General features: G+C 41.5%; 1 protein-coding gene and 1 long non-coding RNA gene across 4 annotated transcripts; one reads left to right on the top strand and one right to left on the bottom strand.

Moving 5' to 3' along the window:
- Positions 1 to 25: 25 nt before the first annotated feature.
- Positions 26 to 19,225, bottom strand: LOC118469616 (uncharacterized). The gene is made up of 8 exons (XR_008602809.1): positions 16,803 to 19,225; positions 15,743 to 15,806; positions 15,442 to 15,647; positions 13,357 to 13,766; positions 8,352 to 8,483; positions 7,230 to 7,377; positions 5,825 to 7,032; positions 26 to 3,224 (listed from the first exon to the last, which is right to left on the bottom strand). It is a non-coding gene; the product is annotated as an uncharacterized LOC118469616 (long non-coding RNA).
- On the top strand, positions 8,450 to 10,392 carry snx10b (sorting nexin 10b). Of its 3 annotated transcripts, none has more exons than XM_035943450.2 (6): positions 8,450 to 8,620; positions 8,910 to 8,993; positions 9,088 to 9,188; positions 9,279 to 9,380; positions 9,566 to 9,775; positions 9,883 to 10,392. In XM_035943450.2, exons 1-6 carry the CDS (start codon positions 8,588 to 8,590, stop codon positions 10,010 to 10,012), a joined length of 660 nt encoding a protein of 219 aa, XP_035799343.1. In that variant the 5' UTR covers positions 8,450 to 8,587; the 3' UTR covers positions 10,013 to 10,392. The 3 variants fall into 3 exon arrangements, with proteins under 3 accessions (XP_035799343.1, XP_023155207.1, XP_023155206.1); XM_023299439.3 differs by having other exon boundaries at positions 8,453 to 8,620; positions 8,907 to 8,993; XM_023299438.3 differs by having other exon boundaries at positions 8,465 to 8,620; positions 8,858 to 8,993.
- Positions 19,226 to 19,995: the final 770 nt, after the last annotated feature.

A 19,995-nucleotide genomic window follows, 5' to 3' on the forward strand; every position in this document is an offset into this window, starting at 1 on the left:
GAAGGTGAATCCACTTTCAGTCTGATTAAATTTATTTATTTTATTTTTGTGTGTAGATTCCAAACACGGATCCGTTTTCATCTGAAGCCATATAATAAAATGCGGCATCTGGAGCCAGAGTGTGTTCCCAGTGAGATCCAGCCAGCCCCGGGTCCCTCCTGCCATACCCGGCTGACACCCATGGGGGGCAGGGCTGTTCCGGACCGCTGGACGGGCACGGACGAGCGGACTGCTCTCTGATTGGTCGGCGGGGCGTGCGCGTCCCCGTCGTCTCCTCCCGGTTTTCCTGGCATGACCTTTTCCCTTGGCAACCACTTCCTCCGAGCATCAACGGCCATCTTTAATTTTAACTCATTCATGAAAAGTTGTTTGGGGCGCATTTAAACGCGCCGAAAGAACACATTTTGCGCACAAAGGCGCGTCGACGGCGCGGTGTGCGTGTAGTTCTCCAGCGACGGGCGCAGAGCCGAGCCGAGCCAAGCCGAACCGAGCAACAGCAGCAGCTGCAGCAGCGGGCTGTCCGCCGAGATTAAGTAAACACCGAGAGCGTACGTGCATATTGTTCATTCCCAGCGTGTTGTGGCATCACTCGGGGCGCGTTTCCACTCGTGTTTTTAAGGCGGAATTCGCTAAAAACTGTGAAAGTGGGCAGCGCTGAGGTTCATACTAACATGTTGCGTTTTGGACTGAAGAAGCTCCCGAAAGAAACAGCAGGTGGAGCGCTGTAATAAGGAGCATTGTGTGAAGGGCGCAGTACTCACCACTGCCATGTTGTTCTGCAAAAAAAAAAAAAAAAAAGCAGCAGGGACATGAAAGTGTCTGTTTATGACCTCAGTGTGGCGTCTTGTCCAAAAAAAACTAAATGTTATCCATATTTTTAACTTTCTTTCATTCTGTTTTTTTCTTGTATATTGTTTCAGAATGAGAAAGAAGCAAACAGCCAAACAGAGGAAGACAGAGGAGACCACAGTTGTCCAGGAGTTTGTGGTGGAGACAATAATCCGCCGGAGAGTCTTTAATGGAAGAGTGGAGTACTATCTGAAGTGGAAAGGCTTCACAGAGTGAGTGTTGTGTTTTATTGTCTCACGTGTTGTTTGTCCCTGATGGTAAACATGCTTGCTGTGCTTCCCCTCCAACAGTGCAGAAAACACCTGGGAGCCCGAAGACAACCTGGACTGCCCTGAACTCATCGAGGAGTTCCTGAGAACCTACAACCCCGAGGACGACGAAGTGTTCATCCCCAAGGAAGAAATGACCGAGCAGGAGACGGAAATTGTGAGTGTGTTCTTTCCACGTTATTCACACAACGTCTGCGCCTAAATCTGTAACGAGGAAACAAAGCGTATTAGAATCCACCTTTTTTTTTCAGGCAGAAGCTGCTCTGCTGTCAGGCAAAATCATCTGACCAGTATGGTAGATTTTGTTCCTGCTTTTTTTTTTTTTTTTTTTGGGGTGGTTTAAGACTCAGTCTGAAACTAAATGGCGTGTGAAGGCAGTTAGTTTTGCAGTGATCCTGAAAGTGAAAGCAGTTGAATTTCCTTTATTTCACAATGGGCATGTACAGTTAAACAGAAATACCACAACCAGACAGCAGCCCGGCTTCTTACTGCTTCTACTAGCTGACATGTTGTCCAGTCCTTGCTCCTTGTTCACTTTAGAATTGATTTGAAGATTTAACAGATTTTTTTTTTTTAAGTATATCTAGTTCTGGTCCCAGGCCCTCTTCAGTTAGAGCTCTTGTCATTGTTCCAGAGTCAAAGCTTAAATCTTAAATGCGCATTTGCTAGCAGGATCTATTAATTTCTGGAACAATTTGCCTGAGGACACGAGGCTCGCAGAATCACTGATTTCTGGGTCATTCCTTAAAAAAAAATCAACCAAATCTGAAAAAAGTTTCCACCTGATCCCCCTAGAATCACCTGGATTTTTATGTCTAGTAACTTATATTTAATGAAGCCACACCGTTAGAAGTGCAGAGGAGTCTGATGAAAGCTTGCACTTTTTAAATTTTTGTTATTTTTTCCAGCATTTTTGATCCTCATAAGTACAGGAGATGGACACATCTAATTATTAGGGCTGAAAAACACATTTGAGCTGCAGCCAAATCATATTTACATCCACTCCACATGTCACAATCTAATGCCAAAATTTCTTTTTTTGTGTGACTTTTTTTTACTCTAATCGACTTTGAGCTGGTTTAGCTATATTTTCAACAGCAAAACTGCACCAGCTTAATATCTATGACAGACTCTGGATGTGTTTTCTGACATTTCACTGGAGAGAACTTTAAAAACAAGTGCTTTTTGGGTAAACTTTCAATGCTCATATCAGCATGTGTGATAAGTGGCAAATGAAAGGTCTCGTTTATATTTTGATACCAGGCTCATCTTCTAGTCGTGATTCCTTCTGTGTGAAAATAATTTTCTACCACAGGCATGTTTTGACAATCTCACCATGTAATATTTGAAATTCTGTACACTCCAGGAATTAAATCAATGATAATTCCAGCACTATTACTTGGAAAATATTCATAGAATGAACGTACCGTTTAGCATGACTTCAGTAAATATACTAACTGTACAGAGAAAATCAGCTGATTCTGAGAGGGTCAGATGGGAACAAGTGATTGATTTTTCTTGGGAAGAAAAATCATTTCTCTAGACCTGTTTTTCCATTATGTTGGCTTGTTAGCCATTTATTTGCTTATTTAGGTTTATGTGGCTTTTATTACTTTACTATCATCGCTCATGTTTTGTATTTCTGTGCCTTTTGTCTTCCTGTTTCCCATTTTTCATAAACTTTGCTCTGCTTTATTTGACTTTATTGACTGGCTGCTGGTTGTTGTTTTGCTTTATCAAAGAACTTAGTAAACCCTCGTTTTTGAAAGTGTTTTATGATAAAAGTTCTAGTTGTTTAGCGTGTCTGTTAATGTGGGTGCTTCCTTGGTTGTTTTTACTAACTGCTGCCCTTCTGTTCTTGTCATTCTCTCTGCAGTCGTGTGTGCAGGAGCCTCACGCTGTGCAGAGCAACAGCAGCCTCGTCCTCCAGCCGGATGAAGAGCAGTCAGACGCCCACACTAACCTCAGCACTTACCTCGAGCCCGAGTGCATCATCGGCTCCACGGACCGAAAGGGAGAGCTCATGTTCCTCGTCAAATGGTAACTCGGCTGCTTCCTCTTTGCTCCGTCCTTGAATGCACGCCAGCGTTTTGGCTCAGCGTTTGTCTGATGGTTTAAAAAAAATAAATAAATCACATATTCAAAGCTGCAATGTTCCAACCCCAGATAACAGAGCTTGGAGTGTATCGTCAGATTTATGACCGTTCCTGTTGGTATGCAGTAAAAAACAATTTCCATACAAGTGAATGTATTATTTACAGGGGAGACAAAGTTGGACGACATTGACTCTGACACCACCTGACACGTCAGATTAGTAACAGATTGCAGGGAGCAGCTCTAAATGCAGCAGATGTGCTGTGGTGTTGTTACTGCACTCAACAATAAAGTCCATGATCAGAGCTTTGTTTTTTTTTATGTGTAAGATCGAAAGTAGGCCAGTGTAACAGCCAAGCTTTTTGAAACACGTGATATTTACTTTCGGATGAAGTCTAAAGTCAGTGGTGTTTTTTCTGGATTGGACTGTGTATATTTTAACAGTTTATTCACTTAAAAGTATTACAAAATCAACAATTGCGGCTTTAAAAGGGAGCTTTGCTGATTTTTTTCCCACACAAAGGTCAGTTTATTAGTCATGGGGCTAACCACACGGTTTGCAAAAACACTTAAAGTCTCCAGTGGCTCTGAAGGAACTAGATTAGGTCTGAGAAAGTTGCCAAACCTGGAGACAGTAAAATGTTGATGAACAGGATATTTGAAAGTTATGGGCATTTAAAGCACTGAAAAAAATGTTTCTCTGTGAGCCACCCTTCTTCCCAAAAAACTACATTCTAAAACATTTAAAATGCATTCTTATTTATGGTATTTAGGGAAACATATTTGCGACTTATCACAAATGCGTTTCATATCAACATATCTTTGCCATTTATTTTATTTGTTCAGTGTCATATAATAAACGTGGCTGGACTTGCCCTCCTGGTAACTCGGAAAATGAAGGAGAAGCTTCAAATATGTTGTGGCGTAGCCCAAACGGTGTTATTTTCCCAAACCTAACCACGTTGTTTTGGTTCTTCCACCTAACCAAAAAGTCAGTGGAAACCAAACGTAAGCCACAAGTCAAAACAAAACTTAAGTCTAAGAATAATAAACCCTGGTCTCCTGTGTAAACAACCTCCTTAAGCAGACTTGGTCTTGCTCTTTTAAAGTGGAAGCCTTTCTGACTATGCCACAGTCGTACCTTTTGGACTGAAAAAATGTCAACATTCAGTGTCGTTGAAATCAGGTATGAGAATGCAGTTGCTGTGGCTGTTAAGGAATGTATTGGGATTGTAATGTTTGGGAGACTAGGTTGCTGTGAGGGTGTCAACACGGGGGAATCCAGCTAAAAAACCACCAAGAAAACACGATTGTCGGTTAAACTCACGGAATCCGGTTAAACTTGGCTTCAGTCCAATGCATTGATTTGCAGAGAAGAGATGCTGTGCAGTGTTTATAAGACCTTCAGAGTCATTAACCGAAGCCCCAACTCCCAGAATACCACTGCCAGACACTCCACCTTCCCTGGAGGTGACTGAAGGACACAAACTAGGACTAGCTGTAAAATATATATTGGTTAAATATTTAATGTCAGTTGACAATGATCATTCATATAATAATTTGTAACAAAGACTAGCAGGAAAAAAATAATTAACTAGATTTTAATGACATTACTTTGAATTTAACCTGTTTGTGCGTTTATGGTGGTTTGAATCTGAATTATTTAAGTGAAGCTATTTAAAATGTACTTATTCCTGTTTGACGAAGACTCTGTCCAAACCCATACCAAAAACAATTCTCTGGTCAAAGTAGCCTCCACATGTAAAAATGAATGCTGATCAAATGTACAATCTGTATGAGTGGCAGACTCACATTTTTTTCTACTTTTTTCTCAGCATCTTTAGCTCCAATATGCACTTTCTATTCCATCCATTCTCCAAATGGCTCAGTCCTTTCAGGTCGCAGTCACACCAGGGGATGCTATTTCGAATCGTTTTTAAATTGTATTTTGTGACCCCCTCGAGGCATCCAGACCCACACTTTGAGAACTAATGCCTTAAGCAAACAACAGCAACATTTTTAATTATTTCTTTTTGGCACAGGGCTGTTTTTGTTCAAAATTCCCACTAATAAAAGCATTCAATTAGTCACATTGTGGGAAGCACAAAATCTGGTGCTTGGGAGCTTGATCCATAAAATAGAGCAATGAATAGCTGATAATTGTCAACCACTTTGATAAATAACTTATCATTTTGACTCACTTGTTAAGGGGAAAAAAATCTCCGTTCTCAGATTCCAGCTTCTTAAATGTGAATATTTTCTGGTTTCTTTCCAACCGAATTTCTTTGGACAAAACAAGACATTTGTTTTCTTGGGCTTTGGAAGACACTTATCAACATTTTTACAATTTTCTGACATTTTATAGACCAAACAACTAATTAATCCGGAAGATAATTAAACATATGCATCCGCAATGAGTCATTGGTATTTGCAGCCATAGTCAAAAAGTCTATAAAACTTCATTATATATTGGATATGTTGCAGCAACTGCTTTATTAAAATATGATTCAGTCCCTTTAGCCTTTCCTCCCCCATAATAACTTTTCCCAAACTGTCAGAAATGTGTGTTGCTGTTGAAATATTTTTGCATGCGTTAAAAGCAGGGAGCCCACCTGAATGTTTCCCTCCTCCTGCTCGTTTCCCCGCAGGAAGAACTCGGATGACGTGGCCCTGCTGCCGGCCCGCGAAGCGAGCGCCAGATGTCCCCAGGTGGTCATCGACTTCTACGAGCAGAAGCTGACCTGGCACAGTGGAGACGACGAGCAGTAAAAAGAAAAAAACACTCGTGTCGGTTGAACGCCAAGGACAGCAGATAAACAGCTGCGCTCTCACCTGAAGCTTAGTTTAACCTCCATCAAGTGTCCTCCTTCAGCTGACATTAGAGGCACGCCGTGTGAAATCACGTCCCGCTGCAGGTAGAGTTTTCTGGCAGGTGTGGGGGATCCTCGGCGGGGACGGGTTTTAAAAGTGCTCTCTGCTCCGTGGTGCTCGGTAAAGGTCCCTGTGCCTTCGACACCGCGATGGAGACTAAAACTAACCTTTGTGTAGAGCGGCTGATTTGAGGTCAGACTAACCCGTTGCAGCTTTTATTTCACATGTCATGTAGCAGACTCAATCACTGTGGATGTGTTTTGTTTTTAATATATTGTTATATTTGGTAATTTATAGTCCTGTTTAGCCACAAGTATCTCTCACCGGAAGTGGTGCTTGGTTGATTAACGTGTGCTTTATAACCCGTATAGCCACACTGTGTCGGCAGAGTGAACTAACTGCTGTCTTGTCCGTACCCTAAGTTCACATAGAACTAAACATTACAGACCTGTTGTTTGAACTTGTATCGTGTGAGGTTTTTACAGCCACAGCTTCTACTGTGTCTTTCTATATCTCTGTATGACCCTTGTGGTGAAATATAAAACGATGTGGCCCACTGGAAATTTCCCAGATGTTCCCTTTTCCTCTTTACTAAATTATAACTTGATGCTTTTACCCAAAGTGAAGTCCTGTCAGTTATTTGAAAAGGCCTCATTTCCAGAGTGAATCTGTTGCCATTTACACCTGTTGAAACTAACTTTTGTGCACCTGCAATAGGTCAGACGATTGTTAAATGTAGCACTTTAGATATAAGACTGTCCATTTCCGCAGGGCATTGTTTGTGGCTGTAGTTACACAGCTCTATGTACTTGATACCTGCTTCCTGATGGCGCTGTCCTGACTCGACATATCTCCCATAACTGTTGTGGGACACTCAGCTGAACCTTAAACCTCCTAAAACTCACCTGCTACTGAACTACTGTAACTGTTGACCATGGATCTGTGAAGTCTGTGAATAAAGGAAAACCTTTTGTGACAAATTGTCTCTTGATTTTTACATAAGAACATAACTGAAACAAATGGTAAAGTCCAATGTGATGATAGCTGATTTTAAAACATGCCTAAGGTACAGTATACAACAGAAGTGAGTACATCCCTATACAGTATCACTTTAATGTTAAAAAGCGCAAAATTGTGCCAACTTACAGTAATTGCATTACTTTGCTGGATGGGTTGTGTTGCTTTTCCTGACGCCCCAAAGGTGGTCTGTTGGATTCAAGTCGGACAACATACTTTGGCAGGACATTGGATATTATCATGCGGGATTATTCCTCTTGTGCCAAATTCCTGTAGACTAAGAGCCATTTTGTTTGCCAAGTATATATAAATATATTCACAGACACTCATGCTGCATCTGTAAATGTCATCTCACAACGACATGCATTCATACAGCTCCATATCATCACACTCCTACTTCTGTTCTTCACTGTCAGGACTATGCATTCACTGGTAGTCATGGTCAGGTTCTCACACAAAAAACTGAACCCCACCTGAGCAACAAATCAATCTTGGTCTCATCTGACCAAAGAACATGCTCCCAATATTCATCAATTTCACGTTTCGTGTAATTTAGCAAATTTTTATCTCGTACATTTTGTGCCAAAAAGCATACAAGAGTTTTTTTCTTGGACATAGTTAATAGAAGTTGTAATTATGTAATGTCTCTTCCACGTGTGAGCTATCACTGGAACTCTGACTTCCACTGATAACGACTGTGCCAAGGCTGAAGCACCTGTTTCTGTTTTTCAGAGCTAGACTGCTGAAGTAGTGCACGATGCATGCCGTCATTTTAGAAGGACCCCTGCAGCTCTGATTAGTGGTACTATGGGTTGTTCTATACTCTACTGCAACTGACATTTTGTAGTTCACTGGTCTCCCTGTGTCTTTTTCAGTGTTTGTGTGGTTACACAGCCACATTTTTCAGTTCCTCTAATAATTCTTTTCCATGTGCAGCCATGATGCAGACATGCAGACAGACGCCGCCCAATAGGCTCAAAACGGAGAGCATTCTGCCATTCACAACTCATTTATAACTGTGTTTAGACAGTTTAACCTATTGGAAATCACAGATGTACTCAGTTTTGTTTCAATGCTCACGTTTTCTAACTTGGGTGTCAGTGATCACAGGTGTATTTACTTTCTTATATTGATTTTCTAATTTGAGGCTTGTGTTTTCAATACTATCTTTCTGAACTCGTCAGCTTAGACAGAATGCTTTTGTCTTTTGATATTTGACATTCATGTTGTATTACACAGGGTCGCACTTACTTCTGTTGTTCAGTGTAGTCATGCTGGTACATGCAGACTTAGCAGACTTCTTTTTGAGTCATCAGCAGGATTTGACGGTTACAGGGAGGAGCTCATCTCAGTCTTGTGACTTTATTTTGAAACCTTTGCCCCCTGGACAGTAAAAGTGGAAATAAAAGACAGCGTTAGTGAGCTAAGCCTTTCATTATCTGTCGGATTTTACTTTACTGAAATTCAAACTTTAAACACTTTGGATTATGAGGGAAGGAAATGTCCACAGCAAGGATCAGGTAGGTCTGTTTTAAGTCTGAAAATTGCATATGTATATATGTTTATTAAGACTTTAAAGAAGTCGCATGTTAAATCCAGAATCCTCAAACCGGAACAGCCTGAACAACATGGATAATTTTTTTTTTGTACTTAGTAAGGAAGGATACTTCCTGGGAATTTCCTATTTTGATTCTTGCCATGTTGGTCACAGCACTTCCTCTATCTGCTGATAAAAACCTTCCCACTTTTCATAACAGAGTGCATTCAGTTCAGAGTTTCAGCGTCTCTTCTGCCTCATCCATGCAGCAGATCATCAGCGTCTGGGTGCGGGACCCGCGGATACAAAAGAATGATTTCTGGCACGCCTACTTAGACTATGAAATTTGTTTACATGTAAGTAAAATGATAAAAAGAGTTCTTCAATCTCTATATTCATTTAGGGAAGCTTACTGTAAAACATGTGTCACACTGGTGTGTCCTGTTTTAGACCGACAGTGTGTGTTTCACAAAGAAGATCTCGACTGTAAGAAGGAGATACAGTGAGTTTGTATGGCTCAGACAGAAACTACAAGCAAATTCACTGCTGAGGTAAGTCCATTCACTGTGTTTTGCAATGACAGTTATAGTGAAAACAACAGCTTGCTCAGTTTTTTTTTCCCTTGCTCTTGGTTTTTACAGGATACAGCTACCAGAGCTGCCCCCCAAAAACCCCTTTTTCAGTCTGAACAATGCTCGGCAGATTGGTGATCGGATGAAAGGGCTCCAGAAGTTTTTGGAACAGTAAGAAGATCAATTTATCAATATATCAATTTCTGAACTTTGACATACTACAAGACAAGAATTCGAAAACTGCATGCAGAGTTTCCACAAACACCAGACCACACGACTGCTGGTTTCACATTCAACCGCAATACACTATACTCAGTACAGCAACCCTTAATGGCTTTATTGTCCTACTTTTTCAGGATCCTTCAGAGCCCTCTGCTGCTGTCTGACAGTTGCCTGCACCTTTTCCTGCAGTCACAGCTCAGCGTGGCCAAAATGGAGGCCTGTGCTGCCGGACGGACGCACTATTCTGTGGCTCAGGCCGTCCAGCAATGTGGCCTGAGGAGGTTCCACTCAGAGGAGGACTTGCAGAAGGACCTCAGCTTGTCCTGTGACTCTGACTCAGATAGGTACAATGTGGCAAAATATGCTTTTTAGTCACTGATGTATTTCCCAGGTCAGATTATATCATATATCCTTCTATCTAATTCCACTCTTCTTGTCTGTCTTGTTCCAGCTCAGAGTGCAGAGACCCAGAACACAAGATTAAAGATCTGGCAATAAGCAAATCCAAGAGTGCAGGTTTGCTCGATCTCATGGGAAGCAGTCAAGAGGAAATGTTAAGCTGCTCATCTGGTTCTACATAAAAACATCATCGTCATGCTGTTGGCAGAATGTTGGAGTCTACTCACACTTACATATCTCATACAAGTTTTTTGGACCTGTGAATGGGAAATCGACCTGTTACCCTGTCATGCTGCTCCAAATGATTTCATTTATAAACACATCACCACTTATTATGGTCACAGTTAGACACTTCAGCTTGAAACCTGGAGAGTAAATAGTAATGAAAATGTATTAACTGTATATTTTGCACTTTATGTATTCCATTAAGTCTTATCCTTGTGCTGTCTGCATTTGTTGTAGCAACAATTTTCCTAAAGATGGCAGTGTTGTTGCATGTGTCTGTTTGTATGTTCACATGCTGTAACTGTCTACATGTGCTTCATAAACAAACTTCACAGAAGCATCTTGACTCTTTGCTCATTCGTACTGTGAAAACTGGCCACATGCGTGCGGGTAACAATGTAAAGTCTTCAGTAGTGACAGCCTAATGCCTCTCCCACTCCTAATAAAGTGGAGGAGCTTGTCATCTGGTGGCCACTGCAGTGCTTAGCGGTGTGACATGTATAATAGGGTCTCTGCAGGGTTTTCAGACAGCCCCCCTGTCAGGTGTGGGGCGGGAGGGAGAGTCCTGCAGGATCCCGATGGACTCGCTCCTGTCTGAGGGGCCACCAGGTAGACAGGCTACACTGCTCCCTGCTGAGCAAAATGCCAGCTGCACTGACAAGCCACCCTTTCTGTCTGCCTCCTTTGCTTTGTGTTCTCTTGTCTTCGCAGGTGTGTGTGTGCATGTCTGTTCTCCCACAGTGAGCACCATCACACTTATGCAGAGGTAATGACCACTAAACAGAGCGAAGGCAAACTGGCATATCTGCACAGCTAATTAGATTAGATGTTCCTCTCTGCAGCATCCCTGTGATTCATTAGGAATTCAGAACAGGAACAGACAACAGGCTTTATGTTACAGAGAGGTGACGTCACCTCAGACCCTCTGAGCAGCACAGCGGTTTGGGCAACAGAAAGCCCATAAACTCAGACTTGTGGGTGGGAATGTCTTTCCTGAAGATGTGTGGGTGGAGATCCATGTATGCTAATGCAGTACATGCATGTGCCACCTTTGTCAGTGGCTGTCAGTTTTATCCTGCATCTTCAAACACATGCACAAAGGCTGTCAGTGCTGCAGGTGTTTGCTTTAGCTGGATATTCAGAAGAAGGTTTATGCTTCTTAATGCATTCACAAAACACACAGGGTGTCGAAGTAAGGCAATTTAACCCAAATGCATGCATACTTTCTTGCTTTAAAAATTATTTTGTCCAATTTTTAGGTTCTTTTGCAATTTTTACTTGTCTCCCTGCAAAATAAACTTCGTCAGATAATCATTTTAGCATCAGACAGCAATTAAACAGCTGTAATGTGATCTATTCAGCTCATATTTATATATTTGACTGGCATATTGTCTGCAATCTCCCTTATTTATATATACACATCTATCTAAGAAAATGCATTGAAATATTCACTACATGTCTCCGTCTTGTGGTAATTTTGGAGGAATTTTTAATCTTCAGTTTAAAAACTTTAGTCCTTTATAAGCCAAGTCCTTTATTTCAAGACACAATATGTTTAAATTTGACAATTTTTAGTCACCAAAATTCTAAACAAATGAATAGAGACATTAGCATTCAACATTCCCCCCAAAATCTTACTGAAAATATGCACGACCTGTGTAACAAATTAATAAAATACATAAATTTCAAGTAATTAAAACACTTCAGACAACTTAATTCTAGTTTCTGTTCAAATATTTATGTGATGAGTGATGAAGGTTGTATTGGGGAGTCTTGGCTACATACAGAATAAGGAAGCATCTATAGGAGGTTGTTAAATATGCTGAACATGTACATGGAAGGAATGAATCTTGTTCGACTTTGAGACACTGAGTTCCCCTCACATAGCTTGAAACAGGCCCTTCATAACAGTGGAGCCTTGTTCGCTGCTTACAATCCCGTGGATAGAAACATTTACATTGCCGGCTTTAATCTGATCCGTCCAGGAGTATTGACTTCTCTTTCAATGGTCTGTGACTCTGCTCGACTGGCTGTTAACCTTGAGCTGCTGTAGCTTAGCCTGTCAGCACAGCTCTGACAACACTGACACATTTAAACCCATCAGATCAATTACTAGCAGCTCTCTGCTCCATGTTGTGTGACCTTAAAGAGTTCAGATAGAGTGAAAACGTAAGGAGAGAGTAAAATTGCTCAGTTTTCAGGGTGCATTTAAGCTAGAAAATCGGAAAAGTATAAGTTGGATGTACATTTTCTCTAATTGCACAAATGCTTTAGCTCCATTTAATGTAATTAGTATGCTTATTGTTTGACACATAAAACAGTAGAAGACCAGATAAAGGAAAATGGGTCCTCTGGGAGATGCCCATCTGCCTCAGGCCGAGCCGGCATGTCTTTTCCGCCACGACAGCTCAAATAAACCCCACCTCGTGCCTGTGAACTCGGGCTTGACTTGCTATTCCCTCTGCTGTGTAATTAACGCAGAATCACAAAAGGCAAAAATCCATTTTATACATTGGAAACATTGTCAAATGTGAAACAATATGAAATCCCAATCAGGGCTCCTCCACAGAGCTAAAAACAAATGGAAGTATTGAGGGAGATATGCTCCAGTGGAGGCAAATTACTGATAAATCAGAGGCTGCTCATGCATTTTAAGTGCCACATTATACAGAATCCATTAGTAGCAATAGGAGCTCAGCACCACTTGAGATATTAAATCTCTGTGACTGCAACTGTGTGGAACCGGGATGAGTCGATATCAGAGAAAACCTAGCTGCCACTGCCAACAGATAGGGGATGAGACCTAAAGAAACGATGCTAGAATTAGACGCCAACGGCAGCGATATGATAATGGCTCAAGCTGGTGATGTGCAGCTCGTTAGATAACAAAACAACCGCATTCACTATAGGGGCCGATGAGTTAAATGATCTGGGAGCTAACTGAAGTGTTAATAACAAACTCCTCCAGTGAACATTTTTCAAGGTCTCCCACATTTCATGCCAATACTCAGCTGTGATTTACTGAGGGCCACAAAAATTCCACAACCTGACAGCCAAAACAGGATTTTCAGATGGTACATCTGTCCTTGTAGCTGTGTGTGCTCTTTGTGTGTGCATGTGTGCACACAAAAGCTAATACTTGCTTCAATCTTATGAAAAAAACCCACTTTTCCTCAAGGCTGAAACATTTTTCTCCGTTACTCAAATGTCACAGATGGAAATGAGCCGACATTCGAGTTATCTGTCATTCATCAAACCCAGCAGCCTCACCTTTTCCCCCCAAGTTATGCATAAGCTATACCTGCTATTTCCCCTCCACATGCTGTCGTCTGTTGGTGTGTGGATGTAGCAATTACTGGGAACGGGCGTGATCACTGTACCAAGGCGAGCAACAGCTTCCCATCTCGTGGAATCAGAGCTGATCAGCGTGAAACTAGCTCCTCTGCCATGAACACATGGGCCCGAGGAGGGGGGAAGGAAGTTGAGATCACGGCTTCATAATTTCCTGAAATAATACAGTGTGTAAAATCAGATATGCTTCCTCTGGCGTGTGCAGAAAACAGATGGATGAGAAGGAAAGGCCTTGTGTTAAGACAACAAACCTGCACCACTGTGTATATGTTTACGTACAGTTGATCCCCAGATTATTCATACCCATCCTAAATCTTGATTTATGGTGGATTAGTAGGACTCTTCTGTCTGGAAATGATACTAACGAGAGGGAAAGGACAGTAAGATGTTGTGCTAGACATTAATTATACATATAAACTACTTCTGTTGTTTTTTTTATACATTTCAACCAAAAATGTCACTTTCAGCAATCAAAACGAAGCCTTCATGTTCCGACAAATTAGTCAAACAGTTGTTCTGGTGTCTATCAGTCTGTCTTCATGTCTCCACTGGGATTTATTTCCTCCAAGTATCCATGTCCAGCTCTTTGAGCTTCAAGGTTTTCTCTCTATCACTCTGCTCTTCACTTCCTCCACAGATTCTGGATGGATTCAGGTCTGGACTCTGGCTGGGACGCTCCAACATCTTCTCATTGTTTTCTCTTCACCATTTCTGCTTCATGGTTCACATCATTATCTTGTTGGAAGCTCCAGTGCTGCCAAACGAGCAGTTTTTCTGCAAGCTGCCTGATGTTTTGCTTTACAATCTTAAAGTGCTCCTCTTTTCTCATGATGCTGTTTACTTTGACCAGGCTGCCTGGTCCATCGGCTGAAAAACAGCCCCAAAGCATCACATTCCCACCACGCCTTGAATGCTTCGCCTTTCTTTGTGTCCAAAGCTCCATTTTCATGTGATCCAGCACAGAAAGGATGAGCAGCAGCTTTCTTCTCTATCCAGCTGAGCTTTAGTGTGTCTGTCCATAGAGACCAGTCTTGTTCTTGGTGGAGAGTCTGATGGACATGTTGCTACCAGAACTGCTCACATTCATCAGGATGCTCTTGGTGCTGATCCTTGGATGTTTTTTGGCTTCTACCATTTCCGCAAGTGCATGGATTACTTTTGGCTTCCTGCCACACCATTTACACAGTTTTCAGTGTGGAACTTGTTGTACTTTAAGATGATGCTTTGTTGTGACCACCAGACCTTTAAAAGACTTAGATGTGACTTCATAGCCTTTTACTGTCTTCTGAGCAGCCACAATGTGCATTTCTTTCAGTGATGGACCCTAAAAGCAGCTCACTTAGCTCTTTGGTTTTAGTCATTACCTGCAATTAACTAGCAACTAGAGAACTACTGCATCAGCTGTTCTCAGTTTATAGTCTACAAGAATGTTCTCAGATAATTTACCAGTACCATTTTGAATGATAGCTACATTTTCTTAAAAAACTGCGACAATTTAAAGGGGTATGTGTAATTCTGGACATCGTATTTTTAGTACAATTGAAGAAACAGTTCAAATTTATCATTAACGTCTCCAAACACAATGTCTTATTTACTTCATCTGTTGTTTTGTCTATTATCTATTGCCTTTGTCTATTTCCCACCAAAAGAACCCCAAAAATTTAAATAAAAAACCTAATGTAAATCAAAAGCTGACATGCGTATGAGTAATTTTGGCTTAATTATGTATTCACAAAAGTTCACCAACACATTTCTTCATAGAGAAGAACATAGATTGACATATTTTATGAATTCTGCAATAGAATACGAGCGCTGTCTTTTAGTGTCTGTGATGCCTTTCGCGCTCCGAATATTTTTTGTGGAGCAAGTGTTTTATGACTTTATGCAAACATGGCACATACACACACACATATATAGACATATCTACATATACAGATATATCCAATACATATGTGAATTTGTGTGTTGGCACAGGGAAACGTGGCCCTCTGTGTGTCATAAGATCATGTGTGAATAACAACCCCTCCAGACTTACGTCTTGTTAGGGATGAGGAACGAGTAGAGGGGGAGTTCTTTGACCAGGCCCAGTCCGGAGAGCGGGGAGACTGCCAGCGGTGGCAGCCGGAAGACGACGGAGGGTGGAGAAACAAGGGGGGAAAGAAATGGAGGGGTAGAGGGCACCATCTCTCGGGGCCTCTGAGCTTCACTGCCAGTGTGTGTAAATCAGCAGGCAGCTCACGGCTGCAATGAGGTAGAAAATAAAAAAAACATAAAAATGTCCAAGTGAAATAAGAGGCAAGGAGAAATCTTTTATGATGAGCCTAAATTCTCCTTACCCTGCAGTAGATCCACTGACCGGCTCAGCTTGTCTTCTCCAGACACCGTCCATCATCCCAATGTCTGCATATAGCCACAAATTACTCAAATTACCCCACCTGCTACTCATGTAATACATATGTAATGAGTATCCTAAATTCCAACGATTATTATTCATGGAACGTGAACAGTCCGATATCAAATTCATTAATATGCACGTAAAATGAGGTGGACTGCCAAACCAAGAAGTTCTGCAGGTGTGGATTAATACACATAAAGTATAGCCAACATGTTTGAACTCTGGGTATTGAACATCCAGCGTCATTTGAGCATGAACTTGTACTCCTGACCTTTGGGAGCAACTTTATCTGGACTCAAAGTTCTATTTACTAGTTTTGTGAGCAAACAGGGAGAGTTTAGGTGCCATCGAATGACCTAGAACCTTGAAAGCTCTCCAGTTGCAAACACAGAAACTGACTGGCTACATGCAGAGAAATTTCATATTAAAGTTGTTTATCATACTCATTGGTTTACAATAATGAAGTAAAGTGGACTCACTGATTCATTTCAAGATTTTGAACAGAATTCAAACCCTGAAATTCAACTTCAGTGCAGCTAGTTGAGTTTAATTTAAAAGTCAAATAATTTGTTTTTATGGAGCTGATTTGTCAAGAGGCATTTGATTGATCGCAGTATAAATACAGCAGTAGCAGGAGTCTGGAAAACTCCAAGAAACTCTGTGAAAACCCAAAAGCACAAAGGAGATGGATATATGGTGCACTCAGAGTGTTTTAGTGCAGTGAGCTTTCTGTCATTTTGAAATATTGATCCCCATTTTCCAAGTTTTACATGGTGAAATACCTGAAAATTTACTTTCCCTTCGAATTGTCCCTCAACACATTTTGCATATTAATGAAATAATTTATACCTCACATTGTATCTCCTTACAAAGTTGTCCAAATGCTTTCCCAGTGTAGTACATTACATAGATAAACATAAATATGGAGCAGTAAAACTTAATGATTAAACTGGAAATCAGATCTCGGAATCAATCAGTCTAAATCAGGCGTAAACACGAACCTCGGTGTCCTCAGTGGAAACCTCTTGCCTGACGCTGAGGCCACGTCATCCGGCACTGATGAGCAGCTCCATGTGTACGCTGGCCTCTAAATTAGCTCAGGTTAGCTTGGCAGGCCCGGTGCTTTGGATGCATACCAGAGCTGACACTAAGTGGGAGTGATGGCAACAATCTGCTATCCAGTGACTCTGTTAGCTCAGCAAGCTCCTGCAACTCAACCCTCATACGTTTACTTCCTCTGTCTTACACAACGCTGCTAAATAAAGAGCTGATATTGAGACGGGACCTATGTGAGGTCATCACAACTATAAGAGGAGGGGAGTAAAAAGGGGGCGATCACTTTAGCACAGGATTGGCATGCGGTGCGTGTAGGTGTAAAGGGCTGTAATTACAGTTAAAGCATCTCTGACCTCACTTGATTACAAACTATCCTCCCAAACCATCCGAGGTCATTACTCACCACGCTAACTAGTACAATAAATCAGCAGCAGAGCACTGACCTGATATTACAGCAGCAGCAAGAGAGTAAACAGGGCCAGATTACGGAGGCCGCAGCCTTATAAATAATCCTGCAAGAGAGACGGAGCAGGAGTGAAGTGTGGGAGATGTTTATAGCAGGTGGACAAACACCTGTCACTTTGATAAGGCTGATTTATCTTGACTGACATGTCAGCACATAGCTCTACCCTGGACCTGACAGCCTGGACCGCCAACCGCCAGGGAACATGAGCCCTGAGTTTGTACCGGCGATGCGGGAGAGATGACAAGCCTCTCTGCAGCCAAAACAGCTTCATTTGTTTTAAACATCAGTGCACTATCAGCTGATGGTGCCGATTTTGAGGCCAGAAAACTTGACTTTTTCCCGACCTCCCGGGAGCCACTTGCGTCTACCCAGCTCCGTAGATATACAGGCCCTCCTTTGACATCACTGTCTGCAGCTCCAACAAGGCTATTAACAGGAAGAGAGAGCAGACACTGGCAACATGTGAGAGAAGTGGGCATGGTGCATGTAATAAATGACCCGTCTGGACCCATATTTACTGGCCTGCCACTAACCCTGGTCTGCAGCTCGTAATATTACACATTAAATATTGAAAAATCACTAAAATAAGTAAAAAATATCCAAGCCTCAAATCCCAGAAATATGGACGTCCGGAGGAGCCTGTCATGATTGTTGTTAGCTCCCCACTTTAGATACATTTGTGTGTCTTCCTCACAATGTCAGAAGCCAGCCGGAGGAAACCTTAATTTGTCAGGTGCTGCCGTGAGTTATGTTAGCAGAAACTGACCTCAATTAAGAGTGACTTACATTTAAAAAGTGTCTATTTGGGATTTTAAGATTTAGACCGAGGGGGGAAGAGGCTTTAATGGAATGCTGACATAGGGCCAGTTGGAGAGGTAATACATTTCCTGCAAAATGCCAGGGGATACCACATAAATAAAGCTGTGTTATTCCTGACAGAAACTCTCTATGAAGCCGCAGCGTGATGTATTGCAGAGTGACCTGGTTAAAGAGCAGAAGAAACGGCTGACAGCTTGATCAAGATTACCTCTCTAAAGTGGTATAGATCAAGACTTTAGCCTTCTCATCGAGTCGGTGGGGTGATGATATGATGACAAAGATGAGCAAAAGGCGATTTTAGTGCGCTAAAAGTTGTTTATCCACGTCAATAAATAGCAAAATATTGCTTATCAGATTTTAAAAAATGTCTATTATAGTTGGCAGTGTGTTATTTTTAACTTACTTGAGCTCCATCAGTGAAAGAAAAAAAAAAAGACTACGGATGGGTTTTGCCCTGAAATTTGTTTTATATTTCCATCATCTTTCTCAGCAACTTTATTTATTAGAGCTCAGCAGCTCAATCTATATAGATTTGGCTGGTGAAAGTGTGTCTTTATGGATGAAAGTATTAATTAGTGATATTCTGGTATCATTAGTGTAATTTAGTGCCGGGGAGATTAATGGCACGAGTGGCATTTATCTTTGAAACATTATATCTTGATGTTAAATTGCAATAAAAGAACCTGTATATTCTGAGGATATGGCTGTCCAAATCTAACAGGAGATGGGGGGTGAAGTTGACATCCATTAAGGAAATCCTTTATTGGCACATAAAAATGAGAGGCAACATTTAGCCTTACTTGCCTTTGGCCACCTAACCCATTGCCAAACATTAAAAGGAGGGCTCTTAGGGGGAATAAGGCGCTATGACAGCACTGTAGAAATATTTGTGTTTATGTGTGAAAATCCACAATTCAGCAGCAACCCCCGAAAGTGTTTCATAAGCGAAATGATTGAAGCTAAAAACGCTCTCCGAGGCGGAATATTACATTCTTCCAACATACATCCCTTCCCTGCCCTAAAACAAAGCATACCAGTCTCTATGCTCAATGCTGTATATTCAATAACTAATTATGGTAATTCATTACATCTTCAATTAGTAGAGAAGCTTTATCGCTGCATTATACCGTAAAGAGCAGGATTTATGTTGACTTTGAATGTCACCCAGAGGACGAGAGGACTGGCTCATCACTCAACGGGAACAAAACAGAGAGACAGGAGCAAGGAAAAGAAAAAAATGGAAGGGAAAAGGGAGAGAAAGATATAGTGAGTTATTGGTTAATAAATGCATTTTTCCTTCCCATTTTCTCCCAACCTTGAAAAACCCTTGACAAGGCCACTTTTGGTTGTATCCGACCGAAAACGAGAGAATTACCCCGAAATGTAAAAAGTGTTTCAGTGAGGAGATTGTAAAAAGAAATGTACAGTATGGATGTAACCTCAGCGGGATGTGCCCAGCTAACGCCACCTCGCCTGCTGTCAAACAGCCCCTCGGAGGGCAATAAGCATCGCTGCTATCTGTGGCTGTCTTATTAGTGCACCTCAGCCGTTTCACTCAGGCATCCAGCGCAACCAACCATCTGCCACGCCGCGATCCTCTGCCCAGCAAAGTCTCCCAGGTGCCGTAAAAAAAAAAAAAAAAAAAAAAGTGTCCCTTTGATGCTTTGGAACAGAAAGTGCTGACCAGACGACTGATCTCAATTTTTAAAATAAATAAACACATTTTTAACCTTTTAACTAGGAGGTTATGCACATACATTTATGGAGTGTACACACAATATTGTAATAATAATCAGGTTGAAATATCAATGCATACATAAATGTACTTACATCTTAGGTGTAGGCAGGTTAAA

Source organism: Amphiprion ocellaris, chromosome 9 (genome assembly GCF_022539595.1).
Source record: "Amphiprion ocellaris isolate individual 3 ecotype Okinawa chromosome 9, ASM2253959v1, whole genome shotgun sequence".
NCBI classification, from domain to species: Eukaryota; Metazoa; Chordata; class Actinopteri; family Pomacentridae; genus Amphiprion; species Amphiprion ocellaris.

Excerpts from the sequence above, each read along its gene's own strand:
- snx10b (XM_023299438.3), top strand. The coding sequence starts at position 8,601 with ATGTCCACAGCAAGGATCAG. Across the intron at positions 8,994-9,087 it reads ACTATGAAATTTGTTTACAT|ACCGACAGTGTGTGTTTCAC; the intron begins GTAAGTAAAATG and ends GTCCTGTTTTAG. Across the intron at positions 9,776-9,882 it reads TGTGACTCTGACTCAGATAG|CTCAGAGTGCAGAGACCCAG; the intron begins GTACAATGTGGC and ends GTCTTGTTCCAG.